General features: G+C 35.5%; 1 protein-coding gene across 4 annotated transcripts in view; it reads right to left on the reverse strand.

Moving 5' to 3' along the window:
* COL19A1 (collagen type XIX alpha 1 chain) overlaps positions 1 to 17,540 on the reverse strand; it is a 329,196-nt gene that overhangs the window by 268,181 nt on the left and 43,475 nt on the right. For all 4 annotated transcript variants that reach the window (XM_065543865.2, XM_005552609.5, XM_065543866.2 and 1 more), the window contains exons 5-7: positions 5,043 to 5,166; positions 3,387 to 3,662; positions 231 to 311 (exon numbers count right to left, since the gene is read on the reverse strand). In XM_065543865.2, coding sequence (XP_065399937.1) covers positions 231 to 311; positions 3,387 to 3,662; positions 5,043 to 5,166 — 481 coding nt within the window. The remainder of the gene's footprint in view (positions 1 to 230; positions 312 to 3,386; positions 3,663 to 5,042; positions 5,167 to 17,540) is intronic.

Here is a 17,540-nt window from a genome sequence, read left to right on the forward strand (position 1 = left end):
ATGAGTTCAAAGTGAGGATATATTATCCTCAAAATTAAGGGTGAAGTGCTGGGATTAAAACTGTTGAAAGTAACCATGAGAAAGCACCATGAAGGCTTTCTTACTTGGAATAAATTACTCACCTGGTTTCAGCAGAATACACTCAGTGCCACCCTACATTTGGACTCTACAAACTATGCCACTAAAAATCAGCGTTCTTCATTCTTCATATGCAAAGAAAATTAACTTACCTTAGTATCTGATATTTCACAACATGTTTCTTGAGCTATGAGGTTTGCACTGCAGTAGATTTTAAGTTGGTGAAGTTCAATCTATTAAAAAATTAATAATAAGAAACATCTTTAGTTTTTTGAGAATCACATTCAGGCAATTAAGAACTACAGTAATTTAATCGGAAATAAAAAGGAAGCTAATATAAATAAATTACTGGTAGATATTTTAATGTTTTTATTAAATGTAGGATTCACTGTTTTATGGACTACTTGAGAGACATAGAGTTGGATATAGAGATGGATCTATAGATAAAGGAAATCAGGTAATGAAAGCAATTGCAAACCTTGGCTAGCTGTTTCAAACAATAACATAGAAGAACTTATTTTTAAAAAGCTATTGTTTTACACTACAATAAAGAATGCCCACAAAATGAGGCCATTTCAAAATTTAAAAATTGAGAAAAGGTAAAATCAAAGATATGAACACATGATGAGAAGGGCTTTATTTGTACTTCTAGACTCCTATTTGAGGCACTGAAATAGGTGTTCACTTACCAACAAGGAAAAAAAATTTATATTTCATGAATTCTGCCTGAAACCTATTGATTTTTATATTATATTGGTATAATCTGAGCAAGGCTAACAACTTTTTTACAAAAATAATTGATTCCATCTATTTGCTTAGCAGATTTCTCTTTTTTTGGCATTTGGACATGAAATTAAATGTAGTTCAAGGAAAGTATAATCATGCCTTTAAATGCAAGATCAAATCACCACCTTAGAAAAAGTAAATAGTACTGATTATTGATAAAATATCAATATAATAAATTCTTAAATAGGTTGTTTGAATTCTTTAAGCACTGAAATGTTGTATCAAATAATGCATTACTTTGAGGTCAATAGGTACTGTATATAGAAAGACCCAACTCTAATCTTATAATAATTAACCTATAATAATAGAAAGCAGGCAGTTGTGATTGTGGTGAACCTCTACTCCAACTTTAAAAGCAAAAAGGGGGGGAAAAAGCTACAACTTTTACTTTACACCTCAGATGAACAAAATCAATTCAGTTCATAGAATGCATTAAGAACTCCAGACATCTTATAGATTCATGAGCAGCCTAAGATTTGCAGACAATGCAAAATCATGAGACTAAATGAAATGTAATGATTTATGTTCTATAACTTTTTGAAAGGTTATTAAGGTTAACTTTTATTTATAAAATTTAAATACACTGTCTTACATAGTATAATGAAATACCGCAGTAACATATGAATTATGTAGAATGAAGAATGAGAACTCCAATTAATTAGTATTGTTCTTAACTAAAACTTATGTATTACCATTGTTATCAAAATAGTCAATAAATATTGAAATCCTATTATGTACCATCCATTGTACCAGGTCCTGCATATTAATTGTTTTACTTAACTAAAGATAGATGATCAATTTTCAAAGGATTACAACCTAATTGAGTTCCATGACATTGAAACCACAGTCAGAATAGTTTATGCTTTGTTTATTCATTCATTACTTCAGAATGCTTCACTGATACAGTGCTTTAGAAGGAGAATGAGTAAGGTTAAATCTGTACTGATGCTTGTCAAAATGCTGAGTTGATTTGAAAAAAAAAATCTTCATATCAGTTTTGTCACTTTCTCACAAAAACACACAGGTGGGATATGTGAAATAAAACTCAATCATGAGAATTTTTTTTTCAATAACACACAGCCCAAATAAACACATTTTCACACCATAACAGATCTTATGAATCACAGAGCTTGTACAGAGATGATGAAAAATTAATCCACTCAAAGTTTCAGTAGAACCAGGAATCTTTTATAAAACTATGTATTTTGTTTGTTTAACTCAAACAGTAACTGTCTCCAAAAATAACTGCATCATTGTGACATGCCTTCAGGTTTATCCTCAAATGAACCAAGAATCCACATTAAATTATGAAACCACTGTAATACCATGGTTTTCACCTATATCCTTTTTATAAGGATTCACCTGATATTCTTTAGCCTCAAATTGTGGGATCAATTCCCCTTTTTTTTTTGAGACGGAGTCTTGCTCTGTCGCTCAGGCTGGAGTGCAGTGGCGCAATCTCGGCTCACTGTAACCTCCCCCTCCTGGATTCAAGCGATTATCCTGCCTCAGCCTCCCAAGTAGCTGGACTACAGGCTCCCGCCACCACACTCTGTTAATTTTTTGTATTTTTAGTAGAGACGGGGTTTCACCGTGTTAGCCAGGTTGGTCTCAATCTCCTGACCTCGTCATCCACCCACTATAGCCTCCCAAAGTGCTGGGATTACTGGTTTGAGCCACCGCGCCCAGCCCAGGATCAATTCTATCCTTGGGTGAGAAGTTAATGAGACACAGGACATAGAACACTCTATCTTCTTAGGCTGAGGTCCAAGACTGGATTCCATTCTTGCAAAACCTCTAAGAAATAAACTATAAACTGTTTATACATAATAAACTAAGAAAACGTGCAGCCATCAAATTTAAATATATATAACTTTTTAAGATTATAGACCTTGTTCTCTAGGGAAATCAATAATAAATCTATATCATGTTAGCTTCAAATGTAATATTTAAAGGAACTTTCTATCCAAAAGGGTTTTACTAGGCAATTTTTCTCTTTCAAATGACCTACTATTTAGTGAGTTTTTCCATACAATAGAACCCTGAAAAACCATTATAAGCTTATAAAAAATAGTCTGCAATAAAAAGTAATTGCTATTTTAAGGATGAATAGTCTATTGTTCTTGAATGAAAATAGCAGCTAATATGGAACCATTTAATTTAAACTTCGGCTTTTTCAGTCCTTTCTATTTAAAACATATGAGCTAAGACCAATATTATATTTTGTATCATATTTTCAATTTTTATTTTTAATAATCTAATTTTTTAAGGCATGACCTAATTATTTTAAATTCCCAGGCTGGAGAAAATGGTTATAAAATGGAGTTAAAATAATATATGTGAAAATATAGTTGGAAATAACATATCTGTTCTTCACACATCTGATGGCAAATTAATTAAATTAATAAAATTGATGAGAAGGGTATCTATTACACAGTAATAAAGGAGGATGTTTTTAATAAGTTTTTTTTTTTTTTACTTAGAAGTGTTAGTTCTCTTTCACAACCAACATCACAACTTACATCCACAGGCTTGCCATCTGCAACTCGCGTAGCAATAACTGTCCGTCCATGGAAATCCACAGTGTCCTTTTCATCAGTCTGTCTCCTTGCAATTAAATTACAATCCATATAGAGTGAAAGGACCCGGGATTGTATACTGATGCCAAGTTTGTGCCACTGACGATCAAACAAAGCACGGAGTTCTCGATTTCTAAAAATGTAGTTCAACACATCTCCCTCTGTGGCTTGAAACATAAATTCCACCACCTTCTTTCCACCATCAACTACTATAGAAATCTGCAAAAATGTAAAGTATCTTTAAATGTTTTAAAAATCAATGTTCAAAATTTTTAAAGCACACAAAGAAAAGCTCAAGATGCATATTAGTATAACTGAGGCACTTAGTAAAATATTTTAGATGACACTTGTGTCCACCTGGTTTGTTAAAATAAAAGAACAGCAAATACCACTACAAAATGGTTTACAAATGGGGCATTCTGGTGAATGTAATATGCCCCTTCCTAAGAGAACATCTAAGAGTGTGTGTGTGTGTGTGTGTGTGTGTTTATATAAACCATTTATAAGTTTATATATACATAATTTATGTATATTATAGATAAAATTTTATAAGTATATATAAATTATTGCTCTGTATTAGTAACACAGGAATTTAAGGTTACCAATTTAAGAAGACTAAGAATATGATCATTTCCCTAAGTAGGGAAACTAAGATCAATTCTTTCACTATTGACACTTTGCAAGGTACAGAGAAAACACATTTTATAGAGGACATACTCTTGGTTGATCTACTCATCATAAAATTGTAGCTGTATTAACAGATTAAAAGATCAGTGAAGATTTAAAACATTTCAATGGACATGTATAGAAGTAAAAACTAATGTATGGTGCCAGTAAGTAATTTTGAGGTTCCTCTCCCACCCCTGGAGTGCCAGCATTCCCTCTTTTCAGCCCAAATGCCATCTCTTCTACATGCTCTCCTAGATTCCTGCTCTCTCCATTCCCCAATTCTGGTGAACTGTCCTTTCTGTGCTCCCATTGACCACACCCAACACCAAGCTTAACTCTACCACTGCACTTGTTCCACTGTATTATAATTATGCTGTATTATGTTGTTCTCCTAGATGTCATCTCCTTACTCCTTATGCTCCCTGATAATACAAATTCTGTTTTTCAGATCTCTTTTCTTGTCACTACCTAGCATATAGCATGTGTTCCATAAAATTTTTATTGATGGGATAAATATTTAAGTCTCAACTCTTTATTCACCAAGAATTGTCCAATGAAACAATGAACTGCTTTAAAAATAATATATAACATTAGAGATGACAGAAGGTGAAGAATGTGTTAGTTAGAAGGAATTAGTTAATGAAGCAGTTGTGAAGAGAAGGCAGTTTTGCATCTTTAAACAGAATATGGACCTAGAAGTAAAATAAAAACAAAAACTAACACTCTGTTATCCACTATACTCTCATATTATGGATCTCAGCAAGACCATCCTAACTACGAGAATACTTGCATTTTCTTGTTGATGATCCCTCTAAAGGGAGAACATTTGGACACTAGATCTACTCGCAAATTTGTGCACACAGTTCAATGAATTCACCTGGCTTAATCACACAAGGAAAACTAATAAGCACAACTCTAATGGTACTTTACCTGTGGAATATTCTGCTGGTTTAAAACCTGCCACAGAAACCACCGTTCCTTTTTGGCGTTTCTTCTTACTCGAAACATGGCAGTTACTGAGTACTCCTCAGGAAGGCCTTTGGGAAATACCTTACTGTGGGAGGAAAACAAAGAACTTTTGTGAGGACACTAAGGATTGCAAGAAAAGAAAATCTAGGTATAAAGTTCTATGTAATGCAATATCTCAGTCATATTTTTCTCAGTAAATGTGTAACTTAAGCACTTTTCTCTTTCCTTTTAAAAAAATCTTCTGGTACAGTGTTGTTAAAGCTTGGAGTATATAAAAATGAGTGAAGAGATTACAGTATTAAGTTGTGACATTTCCTTATTCAACAAGATATTCAACAGAAGAAAATCTCAGAATTCACTGCAGTCTGACAAACAGTAGAGATTTATCAAGGAAATAAAATGGTATGACTTGACTTGGTTAGTAGAGAGAGGTACAGAGAATTTTAAAGAACACTAGTAATAAGTAAATGAATATTTTCCAAAGAAGTTTTATCATATTAAATTCTTGCAAATTAGTTCCTAATACTGATTTCCTAGTCCCAACTGAAGACCATGCTAAATATAACGTGGATATTTTAGCTTTATTTTTCACTTTGCTTCTATATAGCTGTTAGCTTTTTCTTGCTTTGTACTATTGACATACAAATAAATCACATCTTTATATTTTATATTCCCATCAATGAAGATTTCTAATATTGTTTTATATATGTATGTATTCATACAACTGTATTTTAAATCTGGTAAGAAAATAAAAGAGACACAAACAAAGCACATTTATTCTGGCTTTTATATTTAATCTATGTAATTATTTCCAGTGCTTTTTATTTCATTGTTTGAATTTGAGTTACTGTCTAGTTTCCTTTCATTCAGCTTAAAGGAATTTCCTTCCTATTTCTTGTAGGGCAGATGCGCTAGTCTCAAATTCTGGTGTTTTTTAATCCTTAATTTCACTTTCACTTTTGAAGGATAGTTTTGCTGGATATAGAATTCTTGATTTACAGTCTTTTTCCTTCAAAACATTGACTATGTCATCCCACTGCCTTCTGGTCTCCATTGTTTCTGATGAGAAGTCAGCTTACTCATATTGAGAACTTCTTGTACATGGTCAACTACTTCTCTCTTGCTGCTGTAAAAATTCTCTCTTTGACTTTTGGCAGTTTGGTTATCATGTGACTTAAGTGTGGATCTCTTTGAGTTTGTCCTTCTTAGAGTCTGTTGAGCTTCCTGAATATATAAATTAATAATTTTTACCAAATTTGAGTAATTTGCATTTCTTATTTCTTCAAATAGTCTTTTTTTACTCTCAACTCCTAGAATTCCTATTATGCATGCTTGCTGGTATCACACAGTCTTGAGACTCTGTTCATTTTTCTTCATTCTTTTTCCCCCTGTTCTGAAGACTAATTGAACTATATTCAAGTTCCTGGATTCTTCTCCCACCTGAGATCAGTTCTTGAGCCACTCCTATAAATTTTTCATTTCTGTTTTATACTTTTCTACTCAAAAATTTGATTTGCTGCTTCTTAATAATTTCTATTTATTGATATTCTCTATTTGGTGAGACATCATTCTCATACTTTAGTTCATTACAGTTTCCTTTAGTTATTTAAATATATTTAAAATAGCAGACAAAGTTATTGTTAAGTAAGTTCAATGTCTAGGTTTCCTCAGAAACAGTTTCTATTGGCCACTCTTTTATCTGTGTATGGTTTTACATACATTGTTTTTTGCATATCTTATAATTGTTAATTGAAAAGTAGACATTTAAAATAATATAATATGGCAACATTGGAAATGAGACTCTACCTATCAGTGGTTTGCTGTTGGTGCTATTTGTTGTCATTATTGTAGATGCTTTTTATTTGCTTAGTCACTTTCCTGGAAAAATTCTGTAAAGTGTGTCTTCTTCGTCATGTGTGAATCCTGCAGTCTCTGCTCATTTAGCTTAGTAGTCAACTAATGATTGAATAGTTAAATACCTTTGACCTAAAAGCATCCCAGCCTTTGCCAAAGGCCTGTGTGTGTGTGTGATGGAAAATACCTTAAATGTTCAGGCTGGCAGTTTATAAATCACCTTAGCCTTCGTGTTCTGCTTGTTCAAAGCTTTGAGTTTGGCCAGAGATAAGAGTTTAAGGCCTTTTCAGGCCTTTCCTGAGTTTTCACACAGCCCTGTAACATAGAAACATGTGTCTGGAGTCCTACAAATATGTTGGAGCTTTCTAGGGCCCTCTATGGATGTCTTCTTCCCCCATTTTTTCTTTAAAAATTGTTTTGATCAGATTCTTGTTTATTCCAATTATAACTGCTGCCTCAGGCAGTTGCAATATTAAACAATTGTTTATTTTCAATTAATGATTATTTTCAATTAATGTCCAGAGGAAAAGGCGATTCTTACAAGCTCTGATCAGGTTAAATAAAGACCAACCAAGAATTGGGGTTTTTAGGGAACTACCAGGCAGGAAAAATAATGGCAATTCCCTGAAAATGGAGCTTTTAATGAACTTCACACTCTTTCTTCCCTTTCCAGCAGCTGCTAGGCAGCTAGTTTTCACTGTGATTCTGAAGCTACTGGTTTTCAAGCCTACCCTGTGTTGGGGAGACAGGGATATGAATAGGACAAATGAATAGGACAAATTAAAATGCCATAAAGCCTGCTAGTCTTACTGAGATTCAATGTTTTTTTTTTTTTAAATAATCACTCATTAGATTGTGAAAGCCCCTTAAAAAGTTCAGAATATATTGATTTTGACATATTTTGCCTATGTTCTTATTGCTTTTTTTGAGGAGTAGATTTTCTGAAATCCTTCAGAAATAACAAATTGTTATTTTTAGCCACTAAGTTTTGTAGTGGTTTCTTACAAAGCAAAAGATAATAAAAACATTTTTTCTCTTCATTTTCTACTTAGGATGATAGTAATGCAGTCACCAGTCCATCTGTTATTAAGACTGAAAGCTCTTTGAAAGCAAGGACAGCATTTAACATATCTTTGTATCACTCACAAAACCTAAATCCAGTCCCAGCAGGGCACTCTATTTGTTGAATGAGTGAGTGATCCAGCAAATGAGAGACAGAGACATACTTAATTTTGATATGACACTTTGATGTTTAATAAACAAATACTAAACAGAGGTCGGGTGTGGTGGCTCACACCAGTAATCCCAGCACTTTGGGAGGCTGAGGCGGGCAGATTACTTGAGGTCGGGAGTTACAGACCTGCCTGGCAAACATAGTGAAACCCCGTTTCTACTAAAAATACAAAAATTAGTCAGGCAGAGTGGCACGTGCCTGTAATCCCAGTTACTCAGTTGGCTGAGGCAGGAGAATTGCTTGAACCCAGGAGGTGAAGGTTGCAGTGAGCCGAGATTGCACCACTGCACTCCAGCCTAGGTGACAGAGTAAGACTCCACCTCAAAAAAAAAAAAAAAAAAACTAAACTAAATAGAATTATTGTTCAATAATTTATAATCTAGTTCAAAAACTGAAAATATTTTTGCATCTCATGAGTAGTTTCCGCTGTGACAAAAAATAAGAGTATTATCAGTATTAATACATAACAATTTTATTTTAAATTATACATTGAAATAAATTTAGTTATATTTAAGGAATAATTGATTTTTTAATCTAAGTTTATAATGAATGAAAATCCTTATAATTACTATATTTCCCTTTCAGAAATTGATATTGTGCTTTTAAGACCAAATATGATTTTGCTTGCCAGGATTATGCTATTTGAAGAAAAACTTCTGCATTTTAAAAATAAAATGTTAAAAAAAAAATCTACTCTTACAAACCATGTTTGTTGTTTATACCACACAAGCACAAACACTTAACATGACACAGAATAGTTTCTCTGGGTCTTGCCAAAATTTCTGTTATAAAAGAGGCCATATTGGATTACCAGAGAGATATAATGACAGCTTGCTATGTCTAAGATATCCATGCTTGAATATTTCGAATTGAGTGTAATTTCCTATAAGAAATCCTATCCATTGCTTATTCAGTGATACTCCCATTAAGAAAAATATCGTTGATCCTTACTTGCTAAGTTCATTCATACATATATATATTGGACTAGAAATTCTCAATGGGATATTTCCTGCCTTCCCTCCATTTTATACATATTGTATGTAGTTCAGTGTCATAAATGAAAATTTTATCCACATAAATTAATACTGACCTACATTTGAAGAGCCCAGACTCAGTGAAAGTTAAGTGTAATTTATACTTTATTTTAAATTGCCTTCTTTCTACACATTAATTAAGGTCATCTAAATATTCATGGGCCAATGAGGGCACAAGTACATCAGATTAACAAAATGTTCACTATAAAATCAATATTTTAAAAATATGACTAACTAAACATCACACAGTCAAACTAAAGTTGGTCGAAATGCTCCAAGCATGTCAAGGGAAAATTGCTGCTTGGGAGTCCACTTCACACTGGCCTCTGAGGGTGGGAGCCAGCTCTAGATGTAATCTGGAGTATCTCTGAAGCCTTATAATTCATATATCTTGGATTCCTTTGAACTTATAATTCACTTCAATGTTGTAGAAATCTAAAATGTAGCTTGCATCTGCTCTCTGATATGCTCTACGTACAGCAGCTCTCTGTTTAAACATAAAATGGAAGAAAACCATACGAAATGTTGGGGAAGTAACCAGGGGATCAGAAATAGGGCTCCTTAAAAATGACTAATTATAGTACAAGCAGTGTCCAGGTCTCAGAACCACTGACAGTGAGGCTTTGACCCCAAAAGACATTTATTTCATAAAAATCTTAACATTAAAATGTTTCTTTCTTGGTGTTAAGATTAAGGAAGTGTTTTTTTGTTGTTGGTTTTTTTGGTTTTTTCTTTTTTTTTTACATTTTCTCTACTTTCTCAGTTTTTGCAAGGAGCATGAATTGTGCTGATGATCAGGTTTTAAAAAATTGCAACTATTCCCATCTTGGGAAAAATAACCCTAACCTCTAATGTGACCAATAAATTATTCCTATATTCTTCAAGGACAGAGATGAGGGAGAATTGACACCTACTGTACCCCCTCACACACCTAAAAAGGCCATATGCCTCAATATGCTGGTGGTGAGGCAAATTCTTTAAAAACTGGTAATGGCACTAACAAATATTATTTTTTCTATTTTGGTAGGTAAAAATTAAGTTGCAAAAGTCTAGAACTCCCAACCTATAGCTTTTATAATAAGTAAATCACTGAAGCCTTAAGAGAAAAAGCAAAACAAAAAACAAAAAGCCTTCAAATAAAAACATACCTATGACAATATTTCGTCCACTTACTTAAAACAGAATAGCTAATTACAAAGTTACTGGTAGTAATATACATGGAGTTGGATAAAAAATCACATTTTATTAACCCTGAAGCAATTCCAATGTATAGGACATTAAGAATGAATTATATTTGTCCACATTCCATATTAACTTCATTCTCTAGATTTTCTTTCCTACTTGATTAATGAAAAATTTTTTCTGGTCAAAATTCACTTAAAACCATTAGGAAATACAGATAGAATAAAATCTAAAAGATTTCTGTTTTACAGAAAAGATCTTGGCATGAGATAGAGGAAGCATTTGATCACTCTATATTTGTATAATTGTTATTAAATAGACTGTACATTCAATATTCCTCCTAACTATGAAGTGCTTTCACTAACAAGCCAAAACACCTAATTGTCTACTTTTAGAGCTTTCTTCCTGTCTGGAAAATCCTTGTGTTTATAAAACACAAGCTCTGTTAATATTGAGATAGTCCCAAAAAGTCAGTCACACGTTACTAACAAACTGTCTAATAATTAATTCTCACCTTGGACAGCACAGAGCAGAGATCTGTGGGGACTGCTATGAAGCAAAGAAGTTTTAAGAGGGAAGACACAGAGAGAGAAGAACAAATCCAGAGCAGGAAGCTCTCCTGAGTTACACAGACAAAGATGAGATGCTGAGTCTTGGGCAGCAAATGTGTCACCTTAAGGCAGTGGGAGTTTGGGAGGAAAGTTCCAAAAACGAGGGGATGTGAGATGCAACCAAGATAAACCTTGTCTATTTCTCTCTCCTGTGCCCTGGACTCACATACTTAAGTCCCTAGTGGGCACTCCACGTGGAGGGGAAAGGCATGTAATTAAATAACTGAAATTGAACGTTTTGTATTGCTGCCTCAGCACATCCCTCCACAGGGATTCCACATCTCAATAAAAGACATGGCTATTCACTCAGGTGCTCCACCCAAATCCCTGCAAGTCATTCTTTATTCATGCCTTTCCTTTATTATCCCCCATCCTGTCTAACCCATCATCAAGTCTTACTGATTTTGTGTTTTGTTTTATGGGTTTATTTTTTTGAGGCAGGGTCTCACTCTGTCACCCAGGCAGGAGTACAGAGGCATGGTCATGGTTCGTTGCAGCGTCAACCTCCCAGGCTCAAGTGATCCTCCCACCTCAGCCTCCTGAGTAGCTGGGACTACAGGCACGTGCAGTCATGCCCGGTTAATTTTTTGTATTTTTTTGTAGAGATGGAATTTCACCATGCTTCCTAGGCTGGTCTCAAACTCCTGGCCTCAAGTGATACGTCTGCGTTGGCATCCCCAAGTTCTGGGATTACAGGCATGAGCCACTGCCCCAAGCCCTTACTGTTTTTATCATCAAAACAGATCTTGACTCTGGCTACTTCTCTCCATCTCCACTATCATCACATTAGTCCAAGTGGCCACCATCTCTCCCCAGGACTCCTGTTATAGTGTCCTGATTGTCCTCCTTCTTTCCCTTTCCTTACAGTCTGGCCCGCACATAGCAGCTAGAATGAGCTTTTAAAATCGGACTAGGTCCTTCCCTTACTTATAACCTTCTGAAAGTGTTGCATGGTTCCTAGAATAAGATTCATTTCTCTGACCATGACTCATAAGGTATGATGTGATCTGACTCCTGCCTTCCTCTGACACATCATCTCCTATTCCAGTCTCTGTGCGGCACCCAGGCTCCAGGCACAATGACTTGAGTTTTGTTCCTTGAACACACTGGGCTCATTGAGACCTTGGGCCTTTGTACTTCCTGTTTCCTCTCCTGGGACAGTCTTTCCCAGAGGTCTTCATTTACATCAAGATTACTCAACCCGCCACCCACTGGCCACATGCAGCTCAGGATGGCTTTGAATGCAGCCCAAACACAAATTTGTAAACTTTCTTAAAACATTATGAGATTTTTGTGTGTGTGATTTGTTTTAAGCTCATCAGCTATCATTACTGTTAGTATATTTTATGTGTGGTCCAAGACAATTCTTCTTCATCCAATGTGGCTCAGGGAAGCCAAAAAATTGGACACCCTTGATTTAGATGACTTTTCCTTATTGTTCAGGTCTCAGCTCAAATATCACTTCCCTTGAATGGGCTAAGGTTGTCCTCACCCTAGTCACTATCTAACACATTACCTTGTCCTATTTTCTTCATAGGCTTGTGCCTACCTGACTTTTTAAGAATTGTTGGTCTATGTATTTATTGCCCGTTTTGTGGAATGTGATTTCCACAAAAACAGGGTCCTGCAAGACTTGTGGCTATAAATCAAGCATCTAGACTAGTACCTTGCATATAGGAAGCATTCACAAAAATTTGTTCCATTCATGAAAATCCACAATGATGCCTATAACCAGTCCTAGTAGGTGCTCAACTCTTGTATTCAGCACAAAATCTATGTTATCTTGCATAAGGCCTTAACACGGAGGCCTTATGAGACTGCGCTATATTGCATTCATCAGGAAAACAACAGATGGAAAAGTCAAATCCTATGTGATTCTAAAGCAGGTTAATCAAAAACTTTGATAGAAAAAGAAGTCCGTTAACAAACACATCAGTTTCTTAATTTCAAAAAGAAGTTTAAAATCTCTACAGACTGAAGCAAAATATAATAGCTGCTCCAAGATTTCACCAAAAGTGTCTTCATAGAAGTCTTCCAGTCCTTGGAAATGTGTTAGTCATAAGAAACCACGCATCATGGTTTCCTGTAGTTCTATACTCCTAAAGCTGAAAGGGACTTTGATAGAAATTTAGATCAATCATCTCACTTCATAAATGAGGAATTAAAGCTGCAGACATTAAATAACTACCTCACCTTTACTCTGCCAGAGGTCAGGTTGAAACTTGAACTTATGACTTTTAATTCCAAGGTTAGTTTCTTCCAATGTATCAGGTTGCTTGTATCTTTTTGGTTAAGAATAAAATTTCCCTCATCATTACCAACCTGACTTAAAAGTAATATTTTGGCACTATGAGGGGAAAAATGTCTCTATTTTCCTAAGTATTAAGGAGAGATATAAGTAAATATATTAATTTCAATAAATGAATAAATAAAATGTTTACAATCACACTATAATATTAACAACAACAATTAATCATATTTTGCACTCCAAGCAAAGTATTTATTTTGGCATTTGCACATCCTAGGTGACTAGTAGCCCTGAAAGGTAAATTATTACAGTTCCTTCCTCTAATGATATTTTGAGCATAGATCAGGAAGTATCACAAAACATACAGTTATGACTTCAAAATAGAAATTACTGCCTTTTGGATTTTGGAAAAGATAACCATGCTAAAGAAGATGAAAACAAATCAGGAACATTTTCTCTCTATTCCTTAGATCATTTTCTAGAAAAATTAGAAGTTTTCACCAAGCATTTCTTTTCTTTTTAATATTAATTTTTATTTAAGTTTTGGGGTACATGTGCAGGATGCACAGGTTTGTTACATAGGTAAACGTGTGCCGTGGTTTACCAAGCATTTCCTTAAAGATGAGTGTAATTTAAAGACGGGCGCCGTGGCTCACGCCTGTAATCCCAGCACTTTGGGAGGCCAAGGCGGGCGGATCACGAGATCAGGAGATCGATCGAGACCATCCTGGCTAACACGGTGAAATCCCGTCTCTACTAAAAATACAAAAAATTAGCCGGGCGTGGTGGCAGGCGCCTGTAGTGAGGCAGGAGAACGGGGTGAACCCGGGAGGCAGAGCTTGCAGTAAGCAGAGATGGGGCCACTGCAGAGTGAGACTCCATCAAGATGAGTGTAACTTTCAGGAAGTAGTAGTGAAAATTATGAGAACAGTATGTATACTAGTAACTAGGTAATGTGAAGAAAGGTAAAAAGTGCTCTGATAAATAGTACCTCTGTATATATTTTCCTAACGAAAAATAATACACTGGGATTTTAATACTTTGGGGAGAAAACCAGTAGAACGGTAACCTAACTAAAAGATGAGTAATTTCTTAAAACGTGAAAATAATGATCATCTATCTCAAATGATGATGGAAAGAAAGAGAAACTTTTACACTAATCCTACATTATGGTTTTCCTGGTATACAGTAAACTTGCATTCTATTCATTCCCTGAGTTGTGAAATCAGGGCCTGGCATTGTTATCTACAAAGTTAACTTAATGAAGGTGAAGTATCTGGTCTCCCAGGGACAGAGGGTATCAACTGAACAAATAATGAACATTCCCGGCTGTCCAATTAATGAGAAGCCCATAAAAACTGCCTTAAGAGGATAAACTTTGCTTTTCATACTCCCTTCCAGATGGTTAACATTGTAAGCATGACAAAGCCGGGGAAAAGCAGAAAATTTTAAAATTAATTCACTGTTTTAAAGTACATGCTCATATTTATTGACAGTTGTTTTATGGGGAGATAGAAGCAGACAGTAGGTTGCATGTATTCTCCACGACTAGGCCCTGGTGGGTTGTTGTCAAGAAAAATAGACAATAATGAAGCTCATAGATTTGTTTACTTCTTAGTATATTAAGTAATTAGCAATTTCATTGTATAGCAAGCTCAAATTTGACGTTTTTGTTCAGTGTTCCTAAAAGAAACACAGTTTGTAATATGGTTACATCTCTGTGTAGTAATAGCTCTGTTTCAAATATACAAAAAAGCAAGGATAAAACCAAGCTACAAAACAAGAAAGGATTAGGAAGAAAAATTCATGATTACCATGAATTGGTAATCTGTTGGTTCTTTTGCTCAAATAAATAATAAGGAATGCGAGACAATAACTAAAATATAAAAAAAGAACAAAGATGAAGAAACTTTTATAATTTCAGTGCTCATAAACTGAAAAGCAAGATGACATTATTATTCTAGAGAAATGTCATTTCGTAAATGATGTTCTAAAAATTGAGTGTGAGATACATTTACATAGCAAAGTGTTTAAAAAGTGTAATTACTGATTACAGTGGTTCCGGAGGTAATTCTTCAACCAGCTCAAAGCATAAGCCTTGAAGCAAAGTGCTATTTTGATAGAGCTAGAGTGAATTTTCCAGATCATATTTAACAAGACCAAGTTTTATTTATTTATGTAACAGGACCAAGCTTTATTTAATTTTACTTATAAAATCAAATGGCTAAATGGAAAAAAATCTATTTTTAAATATCAAGAACTGGCTTCCAAATTAATTCTGCCATTCTGAATAAGTGTGAGGCAGGGTTTAGGAAGAACTTCCGTATTTACAAGTATCAGTGAGGCCTCTGACTTGCTGAATATCTTCCAGGAAGAGAAATATGATACAAGTTACATTTCCTGAGAGTGAAGTGAGAGATGCTTGGAGTTTATAGCAAGTCATTTCTTTCCCAGCTGACACCCACCATCACCTGTCAGTTACAAGCAATTTGGCTAGCAGGGCCTAGAGGGTTTGTCTGAAATGCCTTCCTCCCAGTCTGGGTGATGATGTTGGAGCTCCACAGCCACAGAGACTCTGAAATCTTAGCCCTTTTGTGTTTGCTGAGGGGATTCAGGCAGATAGGTTGTTAATGGGAAAACAAAGCTTGGATGACTCTCTAATAATCTCACGCTTGATCTGATTAGCACTAGTTCAATGTGGCACCGTAAACGACTTTCCATTGAAAACAAGTCCCCCTACTGGATGCCATCCAGATAACAAAAACCAAGGATAAATTAGACAGTCTGCTCTTTAGAAATGAGGATACTTTGAAGGTTAGTTTTTTCTGGTGTCCCTTAGCCAGAAAAGGTTTCTTTTAAACCCTGGATTAAACCCAAACCTGCTCCCAAAAGGTCCTCTATATTCTGAAGTATCCTTGGGTCTGAGAGCTCAACTGTTGCTTTAGGATCAGCCTAGGAGGTCCTAGACCTAATTGAAAGCTGTGATTTTCCCAATGGCATATGCACTCAGCTGGTTTTTCCTAGCATGTAATGCTATTGCTACTACACCTCCATTTTTTTTAATATGAATAAAGTTCAAACCCCTCATGCCAACAAGTAAGACCTTTCAGAACAGCCCACACTTTCAAGTATTCTTTACCTCCAGACATTCTTCTCACCTATGTTCATTAACCACATGGGATTTCTCACTAGTCTTCAAATTGCTTTGACCTTTAAAACTACCATGATGCTCCCTCTAACTACCACAACACACATTGGCCCCTTGGCTCACCTGGTAAATTCACACTTTGAACCTCAACTTTTCACTTCCTCTATGAAGTTTTTCCTGGCTTCATCTGTTCTCTCAGAGTTTATCATACATATATCTAAAAATTGCTATCATATTCCATAACAGCTCATTTTTGGCCTCTCCTTCCAAACAGAAATAATTCAATGGCGGGGACTGTGTCTATTCATCATTAAATTCTCAGGGTTTAGCATATAGTATTTATTATCATTTGGGAATTGAATGAAATACTTTGTTAGAATTTCTTCTTTCACTGTCATCAAAGCTGAACATAGAAATAATAATGACAATATACCATAAAATATTTTTTCTTGATATAACCCTCTTAACCAAAAGAAACTTTATATTCTTATCATGGATAAATTAGAAGAGAGAGGCAAACATGAGGATAACAGGGAGAATTGCCTAGTATCCATATCTTTTATTTTTTAATCTTTTGAGACAGGGTCTCACTCTGTCACTCAGGCTGGAGTGCAGTGGCATGATAAGGGCTCATTGCAGCCTCAACCTCCCCAGGCTCAATCGATCCTCCCACCTGAGGCTCCTGAGTAGCTGTGACTACAGGCCTACACCACCACACCTGGCTAATTTTTTTGTATTTTATAGAGACAGGGTTTTGCTACGTTGCTCAAGCTGGTCTCCAACTCCTGGGCTCAAGCGATCTGCCTGCCTTGGCCTCCCAAAGTGCTAGGATTACAGGTGTGAGCCACCGTGCCTGGCTTCTACTGGCTTTTGAACCTCACAAATGATGGTGAGCCAGAAGTTGATAGGACTATATTTGTTAAACACTCTGTGAGGCTCTGTGCCCAAGATACACTACCTCAGGGCCCAGAGGACAGTTAGAGAACGGGTCTTTAGATCTCTGCCACCAGCTTCCAAAGCACACGTGCACATCTCACTCAATCATAAGCCACAGGGTAACTCTGGCACCTGTGAGCCAAGAATGAGCAGCCATGAGCCGAGGTTGGTTGGGTCTCACAGAGTAGCATTTTCATGCAGAGAACTCCCAG

This window comes from Macaca fascicularis, chromosome 4 (assembly GCF_037993035.2).
Source record: "Macaca fascicularis isolate 582-1 chromosome 4, T2T-MFA8v1.1".
Classification (NCBI taxonomy): Eukaryota; Metazoa; Chordata; class Mammalia; order Primates; family Cercopithecidae; genus Macaca; species Macaca fascicularis.